Here is a 26,069-nt window from a genome sequence, read left to right on the forward strand (position 1 = left end):
TTTTGGTCTGCATGCAATAAATTAAAAATGGTTATGAAACATCAAATGAGCTTAAAAGATTTTACGTAGCTTTGAGGAGCACACAAAGTAGTACATCATAAATGCAGCAGCTAGGTAACTGGAGGATTATTGAGGGGAATTCTGAAGCAATCTCAATCTTTAACCTTGGCTAGTGGAAAAGCCCTTGTGGTCACTGCATCAGCTTTACAATTCTGTAAATCACATTTGATAATAATAACGGCCAAGCGCAGCACACACTATAGCTACCAAATATTCACATTATGCCACACTCAACTGAGCTTCACAGGCAGTAAACATGTATACTAAGTAGTATAAAAAAAAATCACAATGTTATAGTTCTGTCACAAAACAATCGGTTTTTAGGGCTGCACAGAGGCAGCATTATAATAAACACAAAGGCACAGGAATATCAGACAGTAAATACCAGCAGAAAATTCAATCTTCATTTCCAGTAAACCATTTAATCCAGGACACGAGTGACAGCACAAAGTGGCAAAAGTCCCTGCAGTGCCAAAAGTCAAAATATGCAGCGAATTTGTCTTTGATGAAGATGACCACTTATAGCCCATGGCCACTTCAATTATGAAGGCAGCCAGCTTACCAGCCATTCTGGCTTTCAGAACAGCAGCATCTGTGATGTGTACGTAGCTGAATCTGGGTTTATCATCTGCAAATAGCGCTCCGGTAGATGATCTGCTGAGGATTCATCACTGTTGCCTCTTATCGATTAGATTTCATGCAATAAAAACATATTTCTGAGAGAAAAGAAAAATAATTTAGTTTATAAAAAATCTTACATAACACAAAAAGCCAATTGTTTACATAGCTCAACAATATAAGAAAATACATGTGTTCATATTCCTGAGCTAACCCAATAAAAGAGCAAAATGTGTCTTCAACTGGTTTGAATATTGTTTGTCTGGTATGGGCTTCATCACTTTATTCCTTTTTTCTGAGGAAGCCTAACAAAAGCCTTCAGTTGTATAAGAGCAGAATGAAAGCTTTCACTGAGCATTTGCAAAACTTTACGCAAACTTCAAGCAGCTTTGTTGACAACTTTAACGTATATCTGAAGCCAAAATTTCTCTTTCATTTTGGGTGGAGTAGGAAATGGTTAAAACCCCTGTCAGGAAGGGAGGGCCAGGAACGAACATGCTTGAAGGAGCTCCTGAACCAAGGCAAGAACTACCTGCCATACTGAGTACCAAACCTTACTTTCCACGCACTATGGGTAGCAGGAGCATGAGAGGAATCCGAAGCACAGATTGGATGACCTCTTTGGTCCCATAAAAGGACACTGGTACCTTCTTTAACCACTCTGGTGGGCCTGCGGATTTTCCAGATGCCTTCTTCCCCTCCACTGCTTGTACAGTGTGCCCACTTAGATTTCTCCCTGGGAGAGGGAGACTTACCGGACCTTGGGCACGCAGTTAAATACCTCACCTTTAACACAAAGTTTAAGAGTAGGGATGCACCAATGCCAGATACTCGTATTCATGAAAATACCCCAATACCAAAAACCGATAACGGTATTTTATTTTTTTCCGGCTGCATTAGGTCCTGCGCTTAGCTCCAGCCTGCACTGAAGTGGTAGTGGCATCAGGAGCAGGGCTGGGATTCCTCCTCTACTCATAGGGATACGGAGGGAAAGTGATCTCTGCTCCACCGTGATGGGCAATCTACCTGATGGAGTGATCCTTCCTGCACTGCACCACACTGGGTGACATCTGCCGCACCATCCTGCAGATTTCCATAAACACTTAATCTGAATCAGATACTCTGTGGCCCCTCGGTGGAGGAGTGGGCTGCTCATTCAACAGGATTGTCCATTGATTGGATTTTAAAATGCCGGACAGCATGGGGAAAGCGGCATGAGATTCCAGCTCATGAACTGGAGAGGTGGGGAGGGGAGCTGGGAAAAATATTAATGAGTAGATCAAAGGAACCCATTCTGTACCAGGCTGCAGCACAGCAGGATAGACTGAGCCCCAATCAGAGGAGAGATCCTGCCATGGGGCTCTAATGGGATGTTTCATCGGGAGGTGATGATGGTGACACTTATGTATGACATTTATTGTTGGAGTCAGCAAAGAGGACAAAACTTCAGAAATGTTTATGGGGTGGATGAAGGTTCTGGCTTGGAGGGTAGCTGTCAGATTTTGCTATTGAAAACAAGTGAGATGACCTCTAACATGAGAATCACCATAGACACATTACAATCTGACCATACAATCTCTGTACAATCAACTTTAGATCTACCAAATCTATGTAATATGAGGACTAACCTAATCTATCCAATCAATCTGTATCCAGTTAGGTTGGCTCTTGTACAGCATAGTAAGTAAAATAAGTGTCTGCAAATATTGTATTCCTGAAGCCCCAGGAGACCACTAACATAGCAAACTGAGCATTTAACAGCAGTTCTAAGCTCCATGTTAAATATCTGGCTCACCCCCACCCTTTCAGTGTCCAGGTTTCTTGATAGAGCAAAAAGACACACACTGTATCCAGAAATCGATGAGAGAGAGAGAGCTACTGTATAAGTACCTATTTAAGTGCTTTCATTTTGTTGTGGTGGTGATTCAAGCTAAAGTGCCTGCGAAATTTGCTTTGGGATGCAGGTTCGTTCAATTTAATATGCCATGTCATCTTCCCTAATAAAAGATCAAAGCTGGAGCTGACGATTTATCACACATTATCCTTCTACAAAGATTAAAAATGGTTTACCTTGCTATTTTGACACCAGAAGCTTTTCGCTGTCTTGTTTCTCATCAGCTTCTTCATCAGAATCTGTTAAATTAGGCAAAGTTGAAAGCAATGGACATTTTGTCAACCCAAACAATCAGATATACAGAAATGGCATGTCCTCACAGTAAGGATTAAAAAAAATTGCAGCTGGAAATGGCAGATGTATTTAGACTAATTTTACCAATAAGAAATGCTTGATAAATAAATAAAAGTATCTGCTGACATGTAATACTGCAAACCAGCCACAAGAGGGAGCCATTTTCTCAAAATACAGAACATGTTGAAAAATATAAATCACAAAGCAGAATATCTGCATTCTTCTAGAACCTCTAATATGTGATTGGCTTGCAGTTTGCCAACATTGTCGTGCATTCATATCAATGCAATTAGTCGGGAATTAAAAAGATTAACTACATTTCCTGAACTATATGCATCACATAGGAGTATATCTTGTTCATATTTTAAGTCCAATCAGCATTGTTTATAAACTAAAACAATTAATGACAAAAAAAAAAAAAGAACTCTGTATATAAATGTTCTTAACCATTGCAGTGAAGCTACCCCTACAGCCCCCACCACTGCAAGGGTTAAGTGCTCAAATTCAAAAATAACAAAGTTATACTAACCCTATCCTCAGAGTCTCCAGCCTGTCTCTTCCTACAATGCAGCAATGGTATTTCCCTCGAAGTCCTCACGTGCTATACAGTTGGTATAGACCGGGATGACTCATTGGACCTTAGCTCACTGCGGCAGAGGGGAAGCAAGGCTCCAGGGACCAGTCTAAGAGTCGGCTCAGAGGATCAGGTCAGTATAACTTTGTTATTTTTGAACCTAGCCAAAAGTGAGAACTTAACCCTTGCAGTGCTGGGGTAACCCCACTGCAAGAGTTAAGAAAAATGTTACCTGGAGTTCTCCGATGCCTAGCCCGATACTTCCTGTATCAGGAAGCCGGGCAGCGCGTCATTACACGCTGCCCAGCTTCCTGATTGGCGGGGAAGCATGCCGGGCAGCGTGTAATGACGCGCTGCCCGGCTTCCTGATATGGGAAGTATCCTGTGACGAGAGAGCATGGAGCCGACTTCCCCGCCAATCAGGATGCCGGGCAGCATTTTAGGCTCAGGAATTGTCAATCAGATCCCGGCTTCATTACCTAGCAAGCATCTGACCAGGAACAAGTACACAGCGTGGGAATTCAGACTTTTAAAACATCACTGACCGCTTGTTTTTTTCCAGTCTAGTGATCACAAAAAGTGACATTCCTGGAGCTTACACCTTTACAAAAGTCAACAATGGCAGCCCCTATATATGTATATATATTTCTCTTTTACAGGTTTCCTGGGACACTTCATCTAGGCTGGGCAGATGATGGTTGCAGTGAAAAACAAAGTCCCCTCTTTTTGCACACATATCCTAATTCTGTGCTAGACCATGTGAACGTGAGATCTCAGGGAAACCATCTGTTTTCTACTAATACATTTCAAACCCTATATAGATTCTGACTGTTAAACATGTACTTTGCCCCCAAAAAAGTGCACTATGAACAGTAAAAACATGACCGGGTTTCAGTAACAGATTATAAATCTCCACATTTTCGACAATGTTGTACCAGGTTTGGTGAAATGTGTAAACCCACAGATGCATACATACCTGCAAGAGATTCTGGGGGTGAATAGAACTGCCCATCTGATATTGGTCCGGGTAGCATAAATGGAGCTCGTTCAGAAACACTTTGTATCATAAAACGTCCTAAAAATAAACATAGTTTGCATTATTAGTGATTACTGGTGATGTTAAGCCTTTGTCTGGCAGCTCTGGGGAATAGTCTCATACATTTGTATATAGGTGCTGTACGAATATGAAACTGACATTATCATGTAAAATGAAATAATTAATAATCGACATGTTAAAGCTGAACATTGGTTTATACATACCGTATTTTTCGCTCCATTAGACGCAACTAGGTTGCTGCTCGTGTTGCATGTGTCTAACTAGAGCTAGAACTCTTGTGACAGCTGAGAGGAAGGGCTGCAGCTCTCCCCTCACTGTCTACTCCATCCGTAGAGGATTTGCGGGGACGGGAACTTCCCTGCCGAACCTCTGCTCCCTGGCAAATTTGGCTCTGCATGCACGTATATCCCCACACGCTCACACTGCTCAGAGAGGCGGCTCTGATCACACCTGACAGCGCTCCCTCTCTCTCCTCCTGGCCGCTCTGAAGCTGCAGGGAGAGGGAATGCTGAAATCCACTGTAGTAGCCTGCTCTGTATACAGTCAGTGCGGTCCATCTGTACATTAAACACAGGGAGTCGCTCGCTCCCGTATCTCCGCCATTCAGAAAAGGTCTTGTATTTTTTTTTAGTGAATAAAAGCCGTTCTCTGGTTAGTCAAGGTGGAAAGGAGGGGCACACGACACAATGGTCACCCCCTTGCCCATTCATAGTATGCCTTGTAGTGAGTTAAAAAATAAAATAAAGATTTTTGCAGAGGTACCTGATCAAGCAACTCCCGGTGTTCAGTGTACAGCAATGTAGCGTCAAAAGAGGTCAAACTCGCCTAAATTAATACACAAATATTGGGTGCTACCATTCTGCTGCTTTACAAAACTGCACTTATGTGACATCCTTTTAAACTCTAATGGGCTACAGTGAAAAAAGGCTCAGGGCCTAAAGTGGGTAATCAGAGGACAGTAAAATCACTATAATATAAACACATACACACATATATAAAACACACAATTACATACAGTACTGTGCAAAAGTTTTAGGTGGGTGTAAAACAGTGCTGTAAAGCAAGAATGCTTTCAGAAATAAAAGTGTAAATAGTTTATTTTAATTATTTAACAAAATGGAAAGTAAATGAACAGAAGAGAAATCCAAATCAAATCAATATTTGCTGTGATATGAAGGTTCAAAATTAAAAATTTGCTCTACAGGAAAATCAGTCACACACCAGGGTCGGATGGTAATTGGGCTGTAAAACAGCTGCCCCCCTCTCTGGTATTCATTGTAACATGTTCAGTAAACATCAGCTCTGCCTTTGCACACAATACCCTGTGGGGGGGAGGAGGGGAGAGTGTCACTATGAATACTAATGAATGGGAGAGCTCAAACAGAGCTTGCAAACCACAGAGGCATTTCCATGGTAATATGAAGAGGAAAGCTAAATTTTGCGATGGTTGTAAGGTGTATGGCCACCTTAAGGAAGTGAATAATGCTCAGCTAAGGACCCATTCACACAACCACATTTCGGTAACGCACAGCAATGCACATTAAATGCAATGGTGTGCTGCAGTGTCAAGCATTTTGAATGGTACCCCACCACACCTCGACAACACACAGCAGTCTGCACAATGATTTGGCACATTTTGAAAACACTAGCTTTGCATTCCCAATGGGCCTTTACTCTCAATGCAGTCTAACACTCTGCACTACATTGGAGCTCTAGTAGGGAAAAGGGGGTTCCTCTCTCTACCAGTCTGAGATCTGCTGCACAGGGGAAAACAGGAGGCTGATAACAACATTTAAATCCTAATGCTGGTTCTGTGCTCTGCGCAAAAACATATTTTTTAATGAATGCAAAACTGGATTAAATGGTGCTTTTCTATCTGCATGGAGATTAATTAATTCCATGCCATCTGCTGCGAACAAATATATTCTAGCTGTCTGCAGAGATATCTCTGTCATGTGTCCTACTTTGAAGATTTAAATACAAATCAGGTCAAGTCTGCATTACACAACTCTTACATTTATTCTACTCTTGCAGTCTTTATTTAATGTACGAGATGGGGAGGAATCAAGAATACTTCTATTAAAACTGTATAAAAAGAAGTGCTGCTCCCACAAAATTGTAGATGCCAATTGAGTAAATACAACATTGTGAAAACAATAGAAAGAAAAAGAGTAAACTTAAAATATATTTCTACTTTTATTGCCAAATCGGGATAGCATCTACTTTATATTTGTTACATGTTCCCATTCACATTGCGTAAGCTAAAAAAATATTTAAAGAAGAACTCCAGGAAATAGTTTTTTTATTAACCTAGACACAAACAAGCACTTAACCCTTGCAGTGTGGGGGTAACCTAGACAGGTAGCCTGTCTAGGTTAAAAAAAAGTTATACTTGCCGCCTTCTTATACCCGTCCTTCCAACATCTCTCCCCCTCCTCTGCAGCGGTGTAAGGTCCCATAAATCATCACGTCTATACACAGTGTATGGATGTGAGGACGCTAAGAAAATTCCGATGCTGCGGAGGAGGAGGGGACAGGCTGGAGGGAGCGCTGTGACAGCTGGCCAGCTCGGAGCTTCGGGTGAGTATAACTTTGTTATTTTCTATGAGACACAAACGAGCACTTAACCCTTGCACTACCGGGGTAGCCCCACTGCAAGGGTTAATTTAAAAAATAAATCCTGGAGTCCTTGTTTAAAAAATGTCTCTTGCAGTTTTAATTACTTTTAATTGGGTTAGGGTTTCTTGGCTTCTTAAGGGTTAAAAGGTCTAATTGCAATGTTAGGAGGGGCTGTGAGTTTTTTTTTAACCCTGTCTGTGCTGTGCTTGCTCAATTATAATTTGTAAAGTAGAGTTGAACACTGTCTGTCCTAACAAAGGGTTAAAGGATTACATTCATGGCCTCAGCATGGTATGTTAATGAAGTTGTATTTGCACAACTGTTTATGAAATCTGTATTTTCAGTAAAAGAAAATACACTAAAATTAATTTTAGTGCTCACAAACACAATATCGTTCCCAATTTCTTTTTTTTTTCTCAAAAATAAAAGATAAAGCTGTGCTGAGTAAATAGATAGCAAACATGTCAACCCCCAAAACTGTGCAGCTGCAAAACAGCAAAAAATTATAGCATCCAAAATTGTCAATAAGTGATGCATTAAATGCTTTTACAGCTCATCAGTTAACAGTGAACAAGGTATTTAAAGAAGAATTATGGGGTAAGTGTTTTTCCCCTTAGTTCTCCTAAGGATTACGGGAGGACACAAAGTAGCTTCCTCCTGTGACCCAAAGCTCAGTGTACTGAGACCGCCGCAGCCGGGACGGATCCTGACATTACTGTCGAGATCCACCCAGCTGCGTGATTGACAGCTGGCTCTGCCTATCTAGAGGCAGAGCCAGCTGTAGCCACCCCCTCCCCGTCCGTTCCGCCAGTCAGTGCTGGAGGACCAGAGCGGGGAGGAGGGAAATCCCAGCAGGAAGCCGTGAGTGACAGTCACGGCTCTCTGCAGGGAGATGATCGAGTGAGCAAGCGACGGTATGTGTTCGCTCACTTCCCGATCTATTGAGCCGACGTGTGACAGTTTCATTGTCACACGTCGGGTCGAACTATGAGGTTGAGTGAAAATCACTCACCTCATAGTTCTCCTTTAATATAATTTCTCTCATAACAGGAAGCACGGCAATATGCACCCTATGCGTGTATGTGTGCACAGCCAAGGCAATGGGGGTGCTTAACACATTTTTAAATTATATTTACATTTTTTAAGCACTTTTTAATTTTTTTCACATAGGTTTATTGCTACTGCAATGCACTAACAACGCTCTATGTGATAGCACAGATGACAGGAACTCTTTATGGAGACATCAGGGTTCTATTAGATCCCTAATATCTCCCCTGCCCTCTGATCTAGCCAATGGAGCACAGACTGTTCTGCAAAATCAGATTTTGACAGCTCTGAACCCCAGAAGTGCTAAGAGGTGAGGGATGTTCCTGGTTCACACTCTGCAGAGGACATCAGGTAACGAATGTTCCTCAATGCACTCCAGCTCACTATTCTGACACTGCTTGTTATGGTCCTAACCATACGAGAGGAAAACATGGAGTGAGCGATGGGAGCCCTGAGATTCCTGTAAAAGTAATTAGTCGACTGTACAGCCAGCCAGATCCCTTTTAGTAAATTACCTTTGGCCTGCTGCAGCCATGAGCTTGTTCACACCCTTTCAAAACCATAAGGCACAGTGTACATCCTGTATAGAGAACAATATTAGAACAGCCTCCCCTCCGTACTCACCCATAGTACAATACCCCTGTAGCCATGATTCCACTCACTAGTTAAAAGAGAACTATTGGGTAACCTTTTTATCCCATAGTTCTCTTAAGGGTCACGGAGGACATATACTAGCATCCTCACGTGACCCAAAGCTCAGTATATAGCGAGCTATTGCTCATTATATACTGAGATTACCGCAGCCGGGACGGATCCCGACAATGCTGCTTCTCCAGTCAACACTGGAGGCTTGGAGCGGGAGTTGGGGGAACCCCAGCAGGGAGCGGTGATTGACAGTCACCGCTCTCTGCAGGGAGATGATTGGAAAGTGAGCGAGCGACGGTATGCGTTCTCACTCACTTCTCGATCTATAGAGCCGACGTGTGACAGTTTCCTTGTCACGCGTCGGCTCACACTATGAGGGTGAGTGTAAATCATTCACCTCATAGTTCTTCTTTAAATGCTTTTATGATAATACCATGTATAACTATATTAGGATTATGACATTTTGAATAAAAGAGCTTATGCACTGCAGGAAATCGGCTCTTGTTCTAGATGGGAGCTGGGAATCAGATTTATACATGTTATTTACGAAACCTAGCTGAAAGAATCCTATGGGTAACTAGGCAACACCCCAGAGAATATTTTATTTCTGTGTTACACAACCTACATTAGTAACAGCAACAAACAAAACATCTTAACCCAAGAACAAATCTATATACTAAGCAAGGAATCATTAGCGGTTTATAGTGGTCTGCTACAAAAGATTCTGTGGATGAGAATATCTCATAATTTCCTTGGATCAATAGATATGTCATTTAAAGAAACTTGCAATGAAAAAAAGATATAAAGGGACTGTCTGCGGCCCATCCTCTTTAAAAAACGCTGTGTACTTGATCTGACATTCTGACTCAGGAATTATCAAAATCAGAGGATCAGCATGGCATCCAGGCAACTAAAATTTTAAAGAGTCCTGCAAAGGCAGCCTTAAAATTTGCCTCCTCTGTCTATAACCCGTACATTGATTATATCTTGTGCACTATCACCAAGCGCCATGTTTTAACCCACTCAACATCGGCATGTTTCTTCATTTTAAAAAAAATGCCTGTGCTGATATTTTTATTTGCTATGACGTATAAACAAAAGAGAAGAGAGAAACAAGCTTTTTTTTTTCAAGCTTTTTTTTACTTTATATAGTAAAAGAAAAAGTAATTAAATACCACTAAAATAAAGCTCCATTTGCCCCAAGAAATTATATAAAATTAATTTTGTTACAGTATTGTATGATGGAGGAATTCACAGCCAAACTTGCACAGCGCTGAAAAATAGCCTGAAGGGCGTATAACATGCTGGTACTAAAGTGGCTAAGGTTGATTTGCATCAGCAAGCCTCACTAAACGCATGGCCGTTGGCGAGCAGTGAGAGAAACAGTAATGCCTGGTTCACACCTGGGCATTTTCTACGTTCTTACACGTTGTAAAACGCTCAACATGTGAAAACCAATGATTGCCTATGGGCATGGTACCCACCTGGGCGTTTTACAGCGCGTAGGAACGCGCTGCAAAACGCCCTACGCCCAAAGAAGAACAGGAGCTTCTTTGGGGCGTTTCGCCGCGTGTTACCATTGGTATTCCCGAGTGTGGATCGGGGTTAACAAAGCGGTAACCCTGAGCCACACTCAGGAATAAAGCGTACAGGTCTTACCTTGTCCGCGATCCCCGCTGTGTCTTCGGCGGCTGCCGACTTCCGGGTTCCGTCCCTTGCGAGCGTCCGAGTCGCAGGGGGGCGGAGCCGGCGAGAAGTTTAAAAGTGAAACTAAAAAATATATATATTTTTTTTTACATAGAGAAAATAAAGGGAAAAAACCAAAAAAAGAAATCATACCACCAGTGAAACGCGCGTTCACTGAACGAAAAAAACTAACTCAAAAACGAGCAGAAAAAACCTCTCAGGTGTGAACCCAGCCTATCAGTGCAGATGCATCACACTTTACTTTTTTTTAGAACTTTATTACAATGTCACAAAAATTACATTTCATTCAGTTTTACAGCCACAACACGATCCAATGTGATGCATCACACTGCACTGGAAAAAAAAACAGCGTACAGTACTTTTTTTTCAACGCACACCACCGCAACGCAGCAGTGTGAACAGAGACAATTTTATTTTTAATCCTATAGTCTTGTCAGTGTGTTGGTGCTGTGCTGGAAACGATGGCCAGCACAGCTCCAATGCAACTGGTGTGAATCGGACCTTAGAGTGATGTTGTTATTTATCTTACCCCCCGATCTTTAGGGCTCATGCAGAGAGTGTTTAGGTCCTTGAAGGCACATGGTTGTGGGTACATGTACTATATTCCAAACTTTCAACAATAAGTGATGACTTACGGTTTTCCACTTCTGCTTCTTGGGGTAAAACTTTAAAATCCAGAAACCATGCTTCTATCCAAGCCAAGATAAAGGACATAATAGGAAGTACATATCCAAAAGCACCTTGGTAAAATAACTGGTAAAACAAATAGTCGCTATCAACAATTTTGTATACAGCATGGGGAAATCAAATATCTATATGATTAAGCTTTCAAGATTACCTTAGATAAAATGACTTTCACTATCAGGAAGGCACACGTTATTGCTGTTGTTAACTAAAAAAAGAACAAACAAGTCAAATACTTCTCAGACTATACTCCCACAACATGTTTTACAAATGTGGAGGCATTGTAACTAAGCAACTGATTCAGTTGCCATTTTTCTAGCACAGGATTTAAAACAGAAAAGACATCTTATTCTTTATATTAGATGACACCTTCCCTTTAAATGATGTCTCTCCTAATGTAATAGTTTTCTTAAAAGGTCTCCTCACTAAACTTTAAAATTAAACATACTTTGTGGGAAAACTTGGGTGGAAATGAATAGGTCCTGCATGCCACAAATGTTAATAGAAACTGGCCTGGAATGAAAACTCTGATAGCTGATCACAAGGTAGTCAATATGAAAGTAATGGTGGCTATGGTTGAGCAGCTATTATAAAGAAAAAATGAAACATGGAAAAACATTTTTAAACTTCTGCAAATTTAACCAGTTGGCTTCGAAAATTGTAGATCAAAGAAGAAGCCTCACTGTGTGTTATTTTTTTTGCAGCTTAGTCACCTAACTCCTACAGTATATATTTGCTTTTCACCCCATACTTCTGTGTGCAATGGAAACTGAGATACAGACTTTGACAGTTCACTCCTCTTCATTCCCAACAAGCTTTGCAAAGGAGATGTTCTCTTGATGGGCAGCTCTTATCTCACCGTCTCTGCACTTTCCAGACACAAGTGGGGAAACAGGAAAGCAGAGGGTGGGAACACACTATCACAGGAATCAGCACAAGCAGTAGAACGGGAAGGGGGGGGTCTGTTTTGTGTAGGGTAAGTGCAGAGACAGTGAGATAAAATCTGTCAATCAAGAGTCTGGCTCCTTTGCAGAGCAAGAGGAGTAAACCGTCAAAGTCTGTAACTCAGTTTCTACTACACAAAAAAGCATGGGATAAAACACAACACACTGTTGGAATTAGGTGACTGAGCTGTGAAAAATAATACAAGGTGAGACTTCTTTAAACTACAATTTTCAGAAGCCAACTGGTTAAATTTGCAGAAGTTTAAAAATGTTATTCCACTTTTTCTTTATAATAGCTGCCATTAACTAATGTTGTAGCTGTAAACCAGAGGCATACGCTTGTGTTCTTTGACACAACAACAACCAGCATGGTTCTGAGTAGTGTGATCGCTATAACATCCCACCATGGTAATCACTGGAAGTGTGTTTACTAACTTCTCCAGCCTGATGATTACACTGTGCCTCTTTCTTTGTGAACTTGCTGCGCACAGAGTGGGAGATGCAGCATTAGAAAGGATTACAGTGTGTAAAAACAAAATACTTTTTTTTTAAATAGTACAAAAAGCTGCAATAAAATGTGTTGTAAATCATTTTTTTCACATGTTTTGTTTGTTAGTTATAATTTGAAAAAATGCAAGCAGTGTATTGATTAAAAACAGTGTACAAAATAAAAACCTAACAGCTTTAAAAAAAAAATTAAAAATGATTACTCATGCAGGTGTTAATCAGAAGTTGTAAAATCTTTTAGCAAAATACTTTGAACAAATAAAAGTATTTGCAAGCCCAGTGTGCATAAAGTTTTATATTTAACAGCACAATGTCTAGTGTAATACTAATAATATTTTAGTTCATTTACACATCTAAATTTTTTAAAATATTACAATTGAAGCATTGAAACAGACACTTACTGCTACTGCCCACCAGTGGCGTAGTCTGAATATTGCATATGCAGCAATAAGCACAATAAATCGAAGGAATGACAGCAACTGTAAAAAAGAATTTAAAAGAGATTTTGCATGATATAAATAAGATGGAGCTAATAAAATAAGCGGTTTATGGCAATTAAAAAGTGATATTTTACAGAGTGATAAAGTATATGTAAACCCAATCACTAAAATGTCATAAACTTTAACATGTTAATGTCATTTCAGAAGCCATTTTCAACATTTTTAAATCTGCAGCTTTTAATAAAATACTACCTGGTGAGCCTGCCATGACTGCCCTTGTTCAGGCACTTCCTATGAAAGGGTTACAATACTTTCCTTCTCTCCCAATTGTTCTTCTGCGCTGTCACCTAGTCACACATTCTTCTATTGGAGGCTACAAGTGGTGTGCCAACATGCATTTAATAGAAATCATAACGAGTGTCTACAACACTCTTAGAACTCTAAGGTATATCCACACAACAAATGTCAGTGCCTGCCCCAGAGTCATGTACCTGTTAGAGTGTGAAGGAGCACTGAGGCCCGAGTGCCTATACCAGACTCTCTGTCTTCAGTGTAGCTCAGTAATGCTGAGCCTGATAAAATTGCAGGCCTAGCATCACTAATCTCTCCACATGCCCACTGCAGGTGTCACACAGATAGGTGCGGCAGCCGAGACTTATACTGTGGGTGGGAATGCTGATGTAGTAGTTACACATCAGGTCTACGCTGATTCTTATTCTATAGCTATAAGCTATAGCTCACTATATACTGAGAGCACCGCAGTCGGGACGGATCCCAACAATACTGTGGAGATCCACCCACCTGGCTGATTGACAGCGGGCTCTGCCTATCTAGAAACAGAGCCAGCTGTGCCCGCCCCCTTCCCCATCCGTTCCTCCACCCAGCTCTAGAGGATCGGAGAGGGGGGAATCCTTGTGGGGAGCAGTTACCAACAGTCACCGCTCTCTGCAGGGAGATGATCGGAAAGTGACCAAGCAACGGTATGTCTTCGCTCACTTCCTGATAAATAGAGCCTACCTGAGACAGTTTCATTGTCACACGTCGACTCTATGAGGGTGAGTGGAAATCACTCACCTCATAGTTCTCCTTTAATTAAGCAAACCATCCCTTCCACCTCATCCTAAAGGTGCTTTATTGACTTGTGGACTGTACAGATCACTGGCGTATTCTGAAGCCACTACCATGGTCATGGCTAGAAATGCTATGCAAAGGTTCCCACAGTTTATAAGAATATACTATGCAGTTTTGGCCAGTGACAAGAAGCTGCAAGAAGGTGTGGAATGCTGCAACTGTCAGATCCAGGTAAGGTACTGGGAATGAGGGGGGGGGGGGGGGGGAGAGACTTGTGATCAGAGGGGCTAGGCAGGCAGCACATATATATTTTATATGCTTGGATTTCCCAATGGTTTCACATCTATTGCGCACAGCTGGTTTCACTATGCAAAAGCTTTGGTATCACAGTGAAAAACAATACAGTACCTTTTATTGCCATTGTTTCCATAAAAGGAAAGAAGTATGTTTAACAAAGTATTATATACATTTTACACTAGGGTTCTGAAGCCCATAAACATACTTACAAATATGTCAAAAAATGAAAAGTAGTAGTCATATTGTAAAACTTCTTTCTGCAAGGCCTCAATAATATTAGTATTTGCCTAAGAGAGAAAACAAATCTGTTTTACTTAGCATTAACTATCTGCAAAGGAACTCCACCTTTACAAACTGTAACAAGAAGATATACACTATTTCTAACAATAACATAGTACGCTATTAAGTAACTTGCTTAGGGCCCATGCACACGGGCACTTGGGGGCCATACAACATACAATTCTGTAAGATTCATGTGTATTTCCCTGCCTGGGAGCCACAGGTACTGCACACAGCCACCCATAGAAATCAAATACTGTATGTGGCTGTCTATGAGTATATACCGGTATTGGAATAAGCATGCACATGTGCACGGACCTGCAAGCAGCCTAACGCCTTATAGAATGTATTTTTAGAGCATTAAAACTCTTCTGGTCCATATTTGTTTTCCAAGTTAGCAGTTGTAGGTTTTTCTTATATTAAAAAACATCATTACAATGGCATGTGAAAGATCAGCAAAATATATTAAAGTGTATCTATACCCAAAAACTATTCTGAATTTGGAAAAAGACATGGGAGCAATGGCAAAGTATGGGGAGTGTGAACATTAGGAAGGGAGGGGATTGCTTTGGCTAGTAAAACCGCCATAATGTGCTAATATGCTGTGCATTCTAACACAATATAACCTGGGGTCCTTTTTTAAATAGACTTTACTTCCTCTTAAGATTCACCAGTGCTATAATGATATTGACTTTTTTTACTATCAGGTAGCCCTTGCACTGCAGGTTTTGGTAGTTAAAAAGGAGGTTGTACTGCATTTTTTTGCAGCAGAATGACTGTATGGGAATTTAGAATACAACAGTTCTGGATTTCCTCATTTATAAGACGTCAAAGCCTGTTGCATGCAGAACCGATGCTTACATAAGCCTACGTTATATCATTTGTGTGATGATGTGCAAAAGCAATCTACTGGGGAGGCTAGGAACCAGATGCAGCAGGAATGCTTTTGGTTGTGAGCAGGAACTAGAGAACCTGTTTGAAAAGCTTCCAATTTAAATGATTATTAATAAAATGGTTAATGCTGTGCAAACTCCTTTATGTTTCTTATTTGTTTGCATCTGAAACGTTGATGATGTACACTTAATAAATCATTTCAGGATAAATAAAATAGCGAACAATGTACTATTGATACCATACCAATTATATTTCTAAAAGAAATCTTTTGTTATGCATTTTAAAATATTATTTATTACATAACTTGGCACAATCATTCAAATGACACAGATGCCTAATCTTTTATTAAACTGGTATTATGTATATAAATCTATTTTAACCCCTTCGTGACTGACGACGTACAGTGTACGTCGCCAGCATCGGGGCTGTTTAAACAGACTCCCGGCGACTTTTGCCGCCGGGAGTCTGTTTAAACTTGTAAAGCCGACTGTCGGCTTTACAACAGAAGCGACCCTGGCGACTTACCTGTCGCCAGATCGTTCTAAGGGGTTTAAAGTCATTTTTAGGCCTAAAATGTGGAATATAACATGGGTGCAAAAAATGAAAAAAGGGCCTCAGTCATGAAGGGGTTAAAGACATGCACTGCAGCTAGGCTTCCCGTTTTCATCATGCTACAGCCTCTAATCTTTATTTCTCCCTAGTGTTTTGCCAAAGTCTTACATTTGGATTTCTTTATAAAGCACTTACAGCCTTTGTAGAAAATCCTGTCCCCTGCCAGCATGCTGCAGAAATGGACCTTTCCATTCTATGTGTAAGCAGGGGTCTTCTCTATGGTAGTCTGACATGCCCAGTGCTGAGTCAGATCTAGAGCTCGGCATTCAGAATAGCTGGTGCTTCCTGCTAACTGGAGAGCTCTGGCTCTGAATCAGCAGGGAGTGTGCCAGACCTCTGCAGAGAGACCCCTTCTTCCGTACTGATAGCAAGGGTCCTTCTCTGCAGCATGCTGGCAGGGGTCAAACTTTTCTACTCAGACTTTGGCTGCTAAAGAAAACAAATGCACACCTTTTGTTTTCATACACCCAGAATGTATTTAGCTGATTTAAACTGAAACAGGACAGTAACTCACATTTAGTTCTATGATCCACAGTAAAGTGACAAACAAGACATCAAAGGTGGCAAAGAGGCAGAAGGTTCTTCTGACATCGGATATACTTTTCTTCCCTGAGCTCTCATACGATTCAAGCCTGGCCACGAACTCAGCACTGGTAATGGAACGGGCGTCATACACAGAGTTGCGAGAACCCAAAACGTTGTTCTGGGGGAGGTCGGTGTCACCTGTCTGCAGGTTCATCGTTAGGGGAATGACAACTTCTCTCTTCTATCATCACTTAAAAGGATCTGCATCTCTAAAAATAAAACACACAATCATTTATATTACATGCACCAGTATTTTATGCAATCAAATAACTTTCCAGCACATTAACTAGTCTAGAGATTTTAAAGCCCATCTCCAGCCATGTGGTTTAAATATTAAAATGGGTAGAGGAAGGCTAAGCGATTTTGTGAGGTTTGTTTTTGCTATCTGTATGTCTATTGCAAAGGTTCCTCTCCTGCTATTTATTACCCTGACCACAGGTTTGTTGCTACTGTCTCTGCCCCCATTGGAGAGATCTCATACCACTTCCTGTTCTTCTGATCCCTCTGTTCCTGGGACAGGATGGGGGGAGACTTTCCACCAAGGTACAGGCAGCAAAACAAATCTAGGGTAGAAACAGGGTGTTGGACACTGAATTGTGTTTTTAATAGATGTTCTCAGCTGAGTATCTTACAACAATGATAACCCTTAGGTCGCTCTCCAAGGCATATTACCTGAGGTTTGGCTCATATCTAAGAGGAAAGTGACAGAAGCAAATCATGTGAAGTTTAGATATTAATGTATTCAAGGTCTGGTCATCTGGTTAGTTTCAGCAATTTTGACTTGTTTTTTGATTACTGATAACTGATTAGTACAAGGACCCCTAACTAGGATATTTTTGAAGTCATAGTAACTAATTTTGGTGTGGAGCAACCGTTTTGGGAGGTGCGCCTCAGGCTCCGAGTATAATTACCTGAAGCCATTATTGAATATTGGTTATGTCTTGCATTAATTTTGTAGGATCTAATTTCTATCTCTATGATCAGTATATACGTATAAACAGTAGCTTCTAACAACAGGTATATTGTACTCTGAGTGGCCAGTTTATTCTGACCACCTGACGTTTGTAGGCAAATTAGCTAAAATTTTGCGCTGAAGTTGATAGAGGACCAGACCATTATAAATAGGGAAGCAGGTTGTTTACGACAGTAGAAGTGATTTTTTCTGAAGATATGGGTAAACAACGCGATTTAACAGCCTTTGAGCGTGGGATAATTGTTGGCGCTCGGAGCCATGGAGCGAGTATTAGCAAAACAGCAGAATTCGTGAAATGTTCAAGAGCAGCTGTTGTTAAAGTGTTTAAAGACTGGACTGTCAGCCGAAAATCTGGGTCTGAAAGTGCGAATTGTGGCCGTCAGCGACTAGTCAATGTTAGGGCAGAACTGAGAGTGGCAAGACTGGTACAAAACAACAGAAGGGCAACAGTGCAGTGTCAGATTCCTCGCATCACCTTTCAACATCTCGTGGAGTCACGAGGCGGCCCAACGAAGTCATCTCGTGGAGTCATCTCGTGGCCCAATGAAGTACTGATGGGGTGGTCATAATAATCTGGCCACTCAGTGTATATCCCTGTGGAAATCCACATTGAATTTTCTGAACATTTTGAATCTTTTAAAAAAACTTTTTTCATTTTTCAGTCCTGTTATCCCCGGATACCTCACACCTTTTCACCTGCTTGGTAAATTCCAAAATCGCCCTTGAGAGTAAGGATCAAGTCACTTCTGTGAGCATGAAGTAGGTTTTGAATTGTGATTATTTTTAACTATCATTACGACATTGGTCGTGGAGTTTATTATATTTAGATTCATCTCCGATACAATATTTTAGTCACCCCCAACCTTCCAGATGAAGCACATGCAGTTGCAAAACGCGTCAAAGATTGGGCCCAGAGCGGATTACACAACAAATATATGGATTAGGACAAACAAGTTTATGATATATGAGTATAATGTATACACATACGTGGGTACCATAAGGAGGTAGTGTGGTTCTAATGTGCTACTGTATCTTGCTGATGACGTTCTGAATGTAACCAAGTCTCAAAATCATGTTGATTTTAATGCAATAAGAAAATGTACTTTTTAATACAAGATTACATGTGTCTGATGGACATTTTGTATGGTTTGGACACTTTAAAGGTCCCATTTTTCTTCTTTGTTCGTATATACATGTTTACACAACTGTGGCGTATATCTGCGCAGCCATTGATTTCTATGGGAGAATGTATGCAGCACCTGTGGTGCACTGGTGGTGGAAATATACAGAAATGTATGTTATACAGACACATGCAACACTGTGCAAAAGCTCTTAAAAAAACATATAATTAGTCAAACACAATGCATGACACATCATACATTTTTTCAAATGATTTTTCCTTTCCAGAAATTCAATTGTAATTATGTTATTCATCTTAATTTCATTTTACATCCTGAATAGAATATTAGGTGTAAAGAGTGACAATAGTGATATTATGTGCACACACCCAGGTGAAGGTACAGCAGTCACAAGACAACCAAGTCACTCTGGAGAAAGTGGTCGCAAAACAGGTAAGTCGTTAAGCGAGGAGCATCTGTATGACCGATAATGTGCAATAGCAATAAAAAATCTGCAATGCAGAGAGTCTAGATCATAACATAAGCTGTTTGAATAAAGCCCAACTCCAGCCAAATTGTTTTATTTTGTTTCTGGATAAAGAGGAGAAGGGTGAAAGCCCTTGTTAGATTTTTATTGCTGTCTGTGTCCTTATTGTGGAGATTTGCCCTGCACCTGAGGTCAGAATAGGAAGTGATGGGACATCTTTCGAATAGGAACACTCTTGAAAATAAAAACATATTTTTGCTGGAGTGGGGAAGGCTGAAAATATTTTTATTGCTGTCTGTGCCATCTTTCCAGGTGACACCCACCTCCATTTCTTTTATGGGTGTCACAGGAACAGGAAGAAAGGGGAAATATTCCCAATTAGGTCACATACAATAAATGTTTTCTTTTGCCTACTTCATGCATAACCCTCCAAAAAAAACAACTAGCGTTAACATTTATGGATAAAGCGACACTAAACCAATAAATTAAATAATACAATTAAGATCTACAATATAATCATTTTATAATGAGCTAGTTTAGTTTTTAATTGCGTCATATTAAATGCTGCTAAAAACTATTTATTTGTCAGGTTTCATAACTTCCTGCCAGAGGGTGGCTACTTTTCTTATCCATGGCCCTATGGGAGCTGAAAAGTAGCCAACCTCTGTGTTTGCTTCTGCTGAGCACTACAATGAGACGTCGGGAGGCTTCAAGTGTTCTCACGTCTCCTCTGCTGACTCCTCCTCTCTCCTCCCTCAAATCCCTCCCATTTGCATTCTGTTCACTCCCTGGAAGGCGCACCTGTGAGCCCCAGAGCAGAGCAGAGAGTGAGTAAGGAGGAGGGAACGGGGAGGAATGGTGTCTGAATGGACACATGCGCAGTGAGAACACTACACGCTGTGCCTTCTGGGATATGTAGTGTAGGAAAGCACTGCGCTCTCAGAGAACTCTCATGCACTTTTGAAAGGTAGAAGCCGGAAATCACAGAGGAGCGGTGGCCGCGCGCCCAGCACTTTTTTGAAAGAAAAAAAAAAGGTACATTTTGAAAGGAAAGCAGGATTAGGTTAAGGACTATAAGGAGAGCACTGAAAGGCAATAAAATGTTTGAGTTTTGTGTCGCTTTAAGATAATATTGCTTAAAGGAGAACTATGGGGTCAGGGCTTTTCCCCATAGTTCTCCTAAGGGTCACGGGGGGAGAACACAAACTAGCGTACTCCCATCACCCAAAGCTCAGTATAGCTCAGCTGTAGCTCGCGGTATACTGAGACGCCGCAGCCGGGACATATCCCGACATTGCTGTCGAGATCCACCCAGCTGCGGGATTGACAGCTGGCTCTGCCTATCCAGAGGCAGAGCCAGCTGTGCCCGCCCACTCCCCCGTCCGTTCCGCCAGTCAGCGCTGGAGGATCGGAGCGGGGAGGGGGGAATCCCTGCAGGGAGCCCTGAGTGACAGTCACGGCACTCTGCAGGGATAGAATGAGAAGTTAGCGAGCGACGGTATGTGTTCGCGCAATTCCCGATCTACTGAGCCGACCTGTGACAGTTTCATTGTCACAGATCGGCTCAGATTATGAGGCTGAGTGAAAATCACTCACCTCATAATTCTCCTTTAAAAGTATATCTAAACATTAGAACAAACATATAATACTACTTATTAAATGCCTTGGCTGCATCTTTTTTTTCAAGCACGTTTTCTGCAAGTACAGAAAAATACCTGTCAATCCTGCCAGATATCTTAAATCCTCCTTAACCAATCTTAAAGAGGAACTTTACCCTTATCTTCAAAATGACAACAGAGACACCTTTAGAAATGTTTAGTAATGACAATCTACAAACACATACTTCTAGATATTTGCAGCTTTTTATTCTTTGCTTGTTATTTTTTTCCGCATTCTTCTCACGGTGCTTATTTTTACTAAGGGCAGATTAAACCAGCTCCCTTTACTTCTTGGAACTCTGGCACATGTGACTAGGTCATGTGACCATGCAGATCATCTCAGGGGGAAACAATGCCTTTCCCTGAGATCTCATGAGATTACAGATGAGATTTCCCAGTAATGCTCTGCTGATGTAACCATCCCAGGATGCAACACTCAGGCATGGGCTACATCACTAATGCCTAAGAGGACCAAGAAGTGGAAAAACAATAATTGTAAGTAAAAGAAAAATATGTTTATTTAACTATGTAAGATTATTTTTATATCAGCATGCAGAGCTAAATGCTGATGTGATTTTTAGTGAAAGGGGGTAAAGGTCCCCTTGAACGTAATTAAAATGTAAAACAATATTATGAGCCTTCCCAGTTATCTTTTGCGAGCGATCTGCTATCTTGAGTCGCAGCCCTCATGCCCTGCAGTGCCCTGAAGAAAAGCATTACATTATGTGTAGGAGCCAGCATGCTGCAAGGTAAGATTTTTATACTTTGCAGCGGCACACATAATATACAGCTTTTTAGTAATAATTACACATTGCACTAGGTGTGCGTAAATGATTATTTAAGATGCCAGTGTTGCTGGTCAATTTCTAATAAATCCAGTGTAAATGAAAGTTATACATAAATTACTAATGCAATAGCATGGAATGCCAAGAACAAAATATTTTGTGATAAAGTAGCCTTCTGTTGCTCCAGGTCTCCAGCAATTGAACTGCATTCTTTACTTCTGCATCACGTCGGCTCTGCAATAGGAACTATTCTTTCCTATTTTTGGCGTCTAATCTGTCTCTCTTCGGTTTCATTTCAACAAATGTGAAAGGAAGGAGATGAGGTTACCTACACCTATGTCTACACAGCCTTGAAACAAATGATATGCCCAACTTCAGCCATGGAAGAGGCAGACCCCGCCTTTGTTTAGAAGAGATAGGCATCCGTGTCACAGGTACCCAGCCATGGAGAATATAATTATCTAGTTATTTTTCCATTTTAAAACATACCTACAGATGATTTAAAAGGAGAACTATGGGGTTCTATCTTTTTTTTATTAATGCATTCCTTAGGCTAAATAAGTAAATAATGTAATTTACTCTAATTAGCCAAAATGCACAGTAAGGCTGTAAACCCTTATTTAAGGTGGTGGGCGGGGCTAAGCACCGCAATGAGAAGATATCCCGACGTATCTGACGGGATCCTTCCCACTGATGACTGACAGTGATTCTTGAGAGCTATATGGACATGCGCAGCAGCTCTCTCCTTACCTGCACGTCCCCGTGTGCTAGCTCCTTCCCCCCTCTCTCTCCCTGCTGACACTGACATACTAAAATGATCGTGGATCGCTGATGAGAGAGGGGAAGGAGCTCTCTCTCTTCAGCATTTACTACAAATGGGAAAGTCCATATATGGTAAATGATGTCACTGGAGATCCCTGCCGATCGGATCCGATCAGCAGGGATCTCCAGTGACATAATTTACCATATATGGACTTTCCCATTAGTAGTAAATGCTGAAGAGAGAGAGAGAGGGCTCCTTCCCCCCTCTCTCTCTCCCTGCTGACACTGGCATACTAAAATGATCGTGGATCGCTGATGACAGAGGGGAAGGAGCCCTCTCTCTCTCTTCAGCATTTACTACAAATGAGAAGCAGCATATACAGGTGAAACTCGAATAATTAGAATATGGTGCAAAAGTAATTGCAGTAAGTGCTGCAAAAGGGGCCCAAACCAAGTACTGAGTACATATGCATGCTTGTACTTTTCAGAGGTCCGATATTGTTCTATGTACAATCCTTGTTTTATTGATTGCATGTAATAATCTACTTTTTTGAGGTTGTGGATTTGGGGTTCTTGGGGTTTTCATGAGCTGTAAGCCATAATCATCACAATTATGACAAATCACGGCTTGAACTATCTTGCTTTGCATGTAATGAGTCGATCTCATATATTAGTTTCACCTTTTAAGTTGCATTAGTGAAATAAATGAACTTTGCACGATATTCTAATTATTCGAGTTTCACCTGTATATGGTAAATTATGTCACTGGAGATCCCTGCAGATCGGATGCTTGCCAGTCTGCAGAGATCCCCAGTGACACCATTTACCATATATGGACTTTCCCATTTGTAGTAAATGCTGAAGAGAGAGAGAGGGCTCCTTCCCCTCTCTCATCAGCGATCCCCAGTGAATTGAGGATGTCAGCGTCACACAGGGCAGGGAGAGAGAGAGAGGAAGGAGCCTGCGTGCACGAGCTGACAAAACACAGCTGTGCACGATGAGAGGAAGCGCGGCCACAGCAATGAGATCATTTGAAAAAAAAGCAGTGGGCGGGCTGGATCAAATGTTAACGCCCCCTAAGAGGAAAGGAGCTTGGAGCATGGGTGAAGACGGCCATTTACTACAGGTTTTGAGGCTTTTATCTGTGATGTGCTGCGAATTTAGAAAAAAAGAACGATGCTACTACAATCAAGGTAAGGGGTATTTTTATTTGCCCTTAAGTCATAGTTCTCCTTTAATGTGTTTGTGATCTATACAATACAATTACAGATTGGTGGGATGGTGGCTACTAATCCAAAAGCCTGGAAGGGGGTTTCTTTTTATCTTGAAAAAGGTCATCTTTTCAGTGTACTGTTTAGGCACATTTCTAACATTTTCTCTATAACATAGCTAATCTTCACTTTTTGAGTTCAGTTTCACTTTAATAAATCAGTTTCCAATAAATCCAATGTTATTCTAATATGCCACGGCACCTCCACACGTCAGAACTGTCTTTCTTTATGTCTTCCATGTAAACTCAGCAACATGTATCACTATATAACTGCAGGAAGGACAGTACAACTTTATTATGATTTTCAATTCAGCCCAAATTGGTAAATGTAAATTGCAATGCTGCAATTCACATTTACCAATGTCCTTCTGTGACAAAAAACTCAGCATATATGCTGACAGTGCAGAGCCACACTGCAGCCAGAAAGGATCCCGACAATATTGTCAAGATCCACCCCGCTGCCTGATTGACAGTTGGTTCTGTCTCTCTAGAGCCAGAGCCATCTGCGCCCGCCCCCTGCCCTGTCTGCCCCTCGACTCAGCTCTAGAAGGACAGAGAGATGAGGGGGAATCCCTAGGGGGAGTGATGAATTACAGTCTCCACTGTCTCTAGGGAGAAGATCATGAGTGGTCAGCGGTTTGTGATCGCTCAGCTCTCGATCTATAGAGTCGATGTGTGACAGCTGCAGTGTCACACATCGGCTTTAACTACAGGGATGAGTGCATTTCACTCTCCCCATAACTCTCCTTTAAATCTTATGCATAATCACACATGAATGCATGCAACACACATACAATGCTGCAATTCACATTGTAATATTCAGCTTTCAAAAAAACATATAAACATATGTACTTTATGCTTTGTATCTCAACCACAAAGATAAAGTATGTTAAAAAAAAATCTATTAAGGAGGTTACAAGATCCCTAATGTAATTCAGTAGCTCCAATCGCTGTGAAACAAGAGATACAATATTGTCTATGCATGTGGACTACAATACTCACACTGTACGGCTGTGTGTCAGTCAGAACAATTCTTCGCACTTCCCTCTGTGACTCTCCATAACTTGTGGAAAACAAAATAATTTTCTCATAGATCACATGCTGCTGGCCCGCCTCTAGACACTTCACTTTACCCTTGTGATGGTTTTCTAGATAAAGGTTGTATCAACGGACTAAACTGCAATGAAAAAAAGAGAACCAGGAAGACCAAGTTGTTTTACATAACTAAAAATACTTTTGCTGTTTTCTAAAAACAAGACAATAGCTTAAGATATGTATGTCACATGCTCACCAGCTCTTGATGAGGAACTGCATTAATCCTGTGTGAGATTTTATGAAGCAATGCCTTACACGTTGTAACGTCAAACTGTGAACTGATAATTATCAACTAAACTAGCTTACAAAGCTTTGCAGAATGGACTTTAATATGAACCCAGAAAAGATCCTGATGAATCAAATAATGCATTTCCATGTTCCCTGTACTCGTGTGTCTTGGGGCTTGTGTAGCTAGGAAACAGCAGCGTGATTTTAAGTGCATTCAAGATCACTTTAAGAGGTTTCTGAGCTTCTTTGGAGGCGTTTCTGCCAGACTTATTTCTGGCTTCTAAGCTGACCGGCATGAGAAAAGAAGCAGTTCAAGCCAATGCCCATATACACAACACTGGCTGCAGACAACTACAAATCTTTTGGCAGGTACCAGTAAAAAAAGGTTACAGTAAAGCTAGCAACACACACTAAACAAGAGAAAAATCACACTATATAGTGTGGATGAAGGGATTTTTTTCTCAATTTTTACATAAATGGCCTCTTTCACACCTCTTTAAACCAGTCCTCCTCCCTGTCTAGGATGCATACTTGACTTTCTTTAAAAAGGAGTGACCTTTTTCCTTTAGATGTAGGTTTATGTAAAAATGGAGAAGCCAAGCTTGTATAGAGGTGAAGGGGTGAGACATATATTGTCTGCCACATAAAATGCTGCTTTAAAACCTGTCTCTGGGCAGGTTAATAACACCTCCCAGCTCCAATTATGCAAATATCATCAACACCTGGTTGTGACTAACAGATTATGTGGATTGGAGCAACATTCACCATTTGTATTCCTAGATCATTTTTTGCACAAGTCATTCTGAATTGAGAAAAGATATACCATGACCTGGATGAATGAGAACCTTCACAGACATACTCATCC

The 26,069-nt window shown here is 41.0% G+C and overlaps 1 protein-coding gene across 1 annotated transcript; it reads right to left on the minus strand.

The window, feature by feature from the left end:
• Positions 1-640: 640 nt before the first annotated feature.
• On the minus strand, positions 641-25,224 carry STARD3NL (STARD3 N-terminal like). The gene is made up of 10 exons (XM_018558774.1): positions 25,173-25,224; positions 24,884-25,058; positions 16,758-17,037; positions 14,668-14,745; positions 13,052-13,129; positions 11,354-11,407; positions 11,151-11,268; positions 4,417-4,515; positions 2,749-2,811; positions 641-776 (listed from the first exon to the last, which is right to left on the minus strand). Exons 3-9 carry the CDS (start codon positions 16,980-16,982, stop codon positions 2,753-2,755), a joined length of 711 nt encoding a protein of 236 aa, XP_018414276.1. The 5' UTR covers positions 16,983-17,037; positions 24,884-25,058; positions 25,173-25,224; the 3' UTR covers positions 641-776; positions 2,749-2,752.
• Positions 25,225-26,069: the final 845 nt, after the last annotated feature.

Source organism: Nanorana parkeri, unplaced genomic scaffold (assembly GCF_000935625.1).
Source record: "Nanorana parkeri isolate BGI_ZX_2015 unplaced genomic scaffold, ASM93562v1 scaffold357, whole genome shotgun sequence".
Lineage (NCBI taxonomy): Eukaryota > Metazoa > Chordata > Amphibia > Anura > Dicroglossidae > Nanorana > Nanorana parkeri.

Excerpts from the sequence above, each read along its gene's own strand:
- STARD3NL (XM_018558774.1), bottom strand. The coding sequence starts at position 16,982 with ATGAACCTGCAGACAGGTGACACCGACCTCCCCCAGAACAACGTTTTG. Across the intron at positions 13,130-14,667 it reads TTTCATTTTTTGACATATTT|TTGCTGTCATTCCTTCGATT; the intron begins GTAAGTATGTTT and ends TCTTTTTTACAG. Across the intron at positions 11,408-13,051 it reads GCCACTGGTGGGCAGTAGCA|TTAACAACAGCAATAACGTG; the intron begins GTAAGTGTCTGT and ends TTCTTTTTTTAG.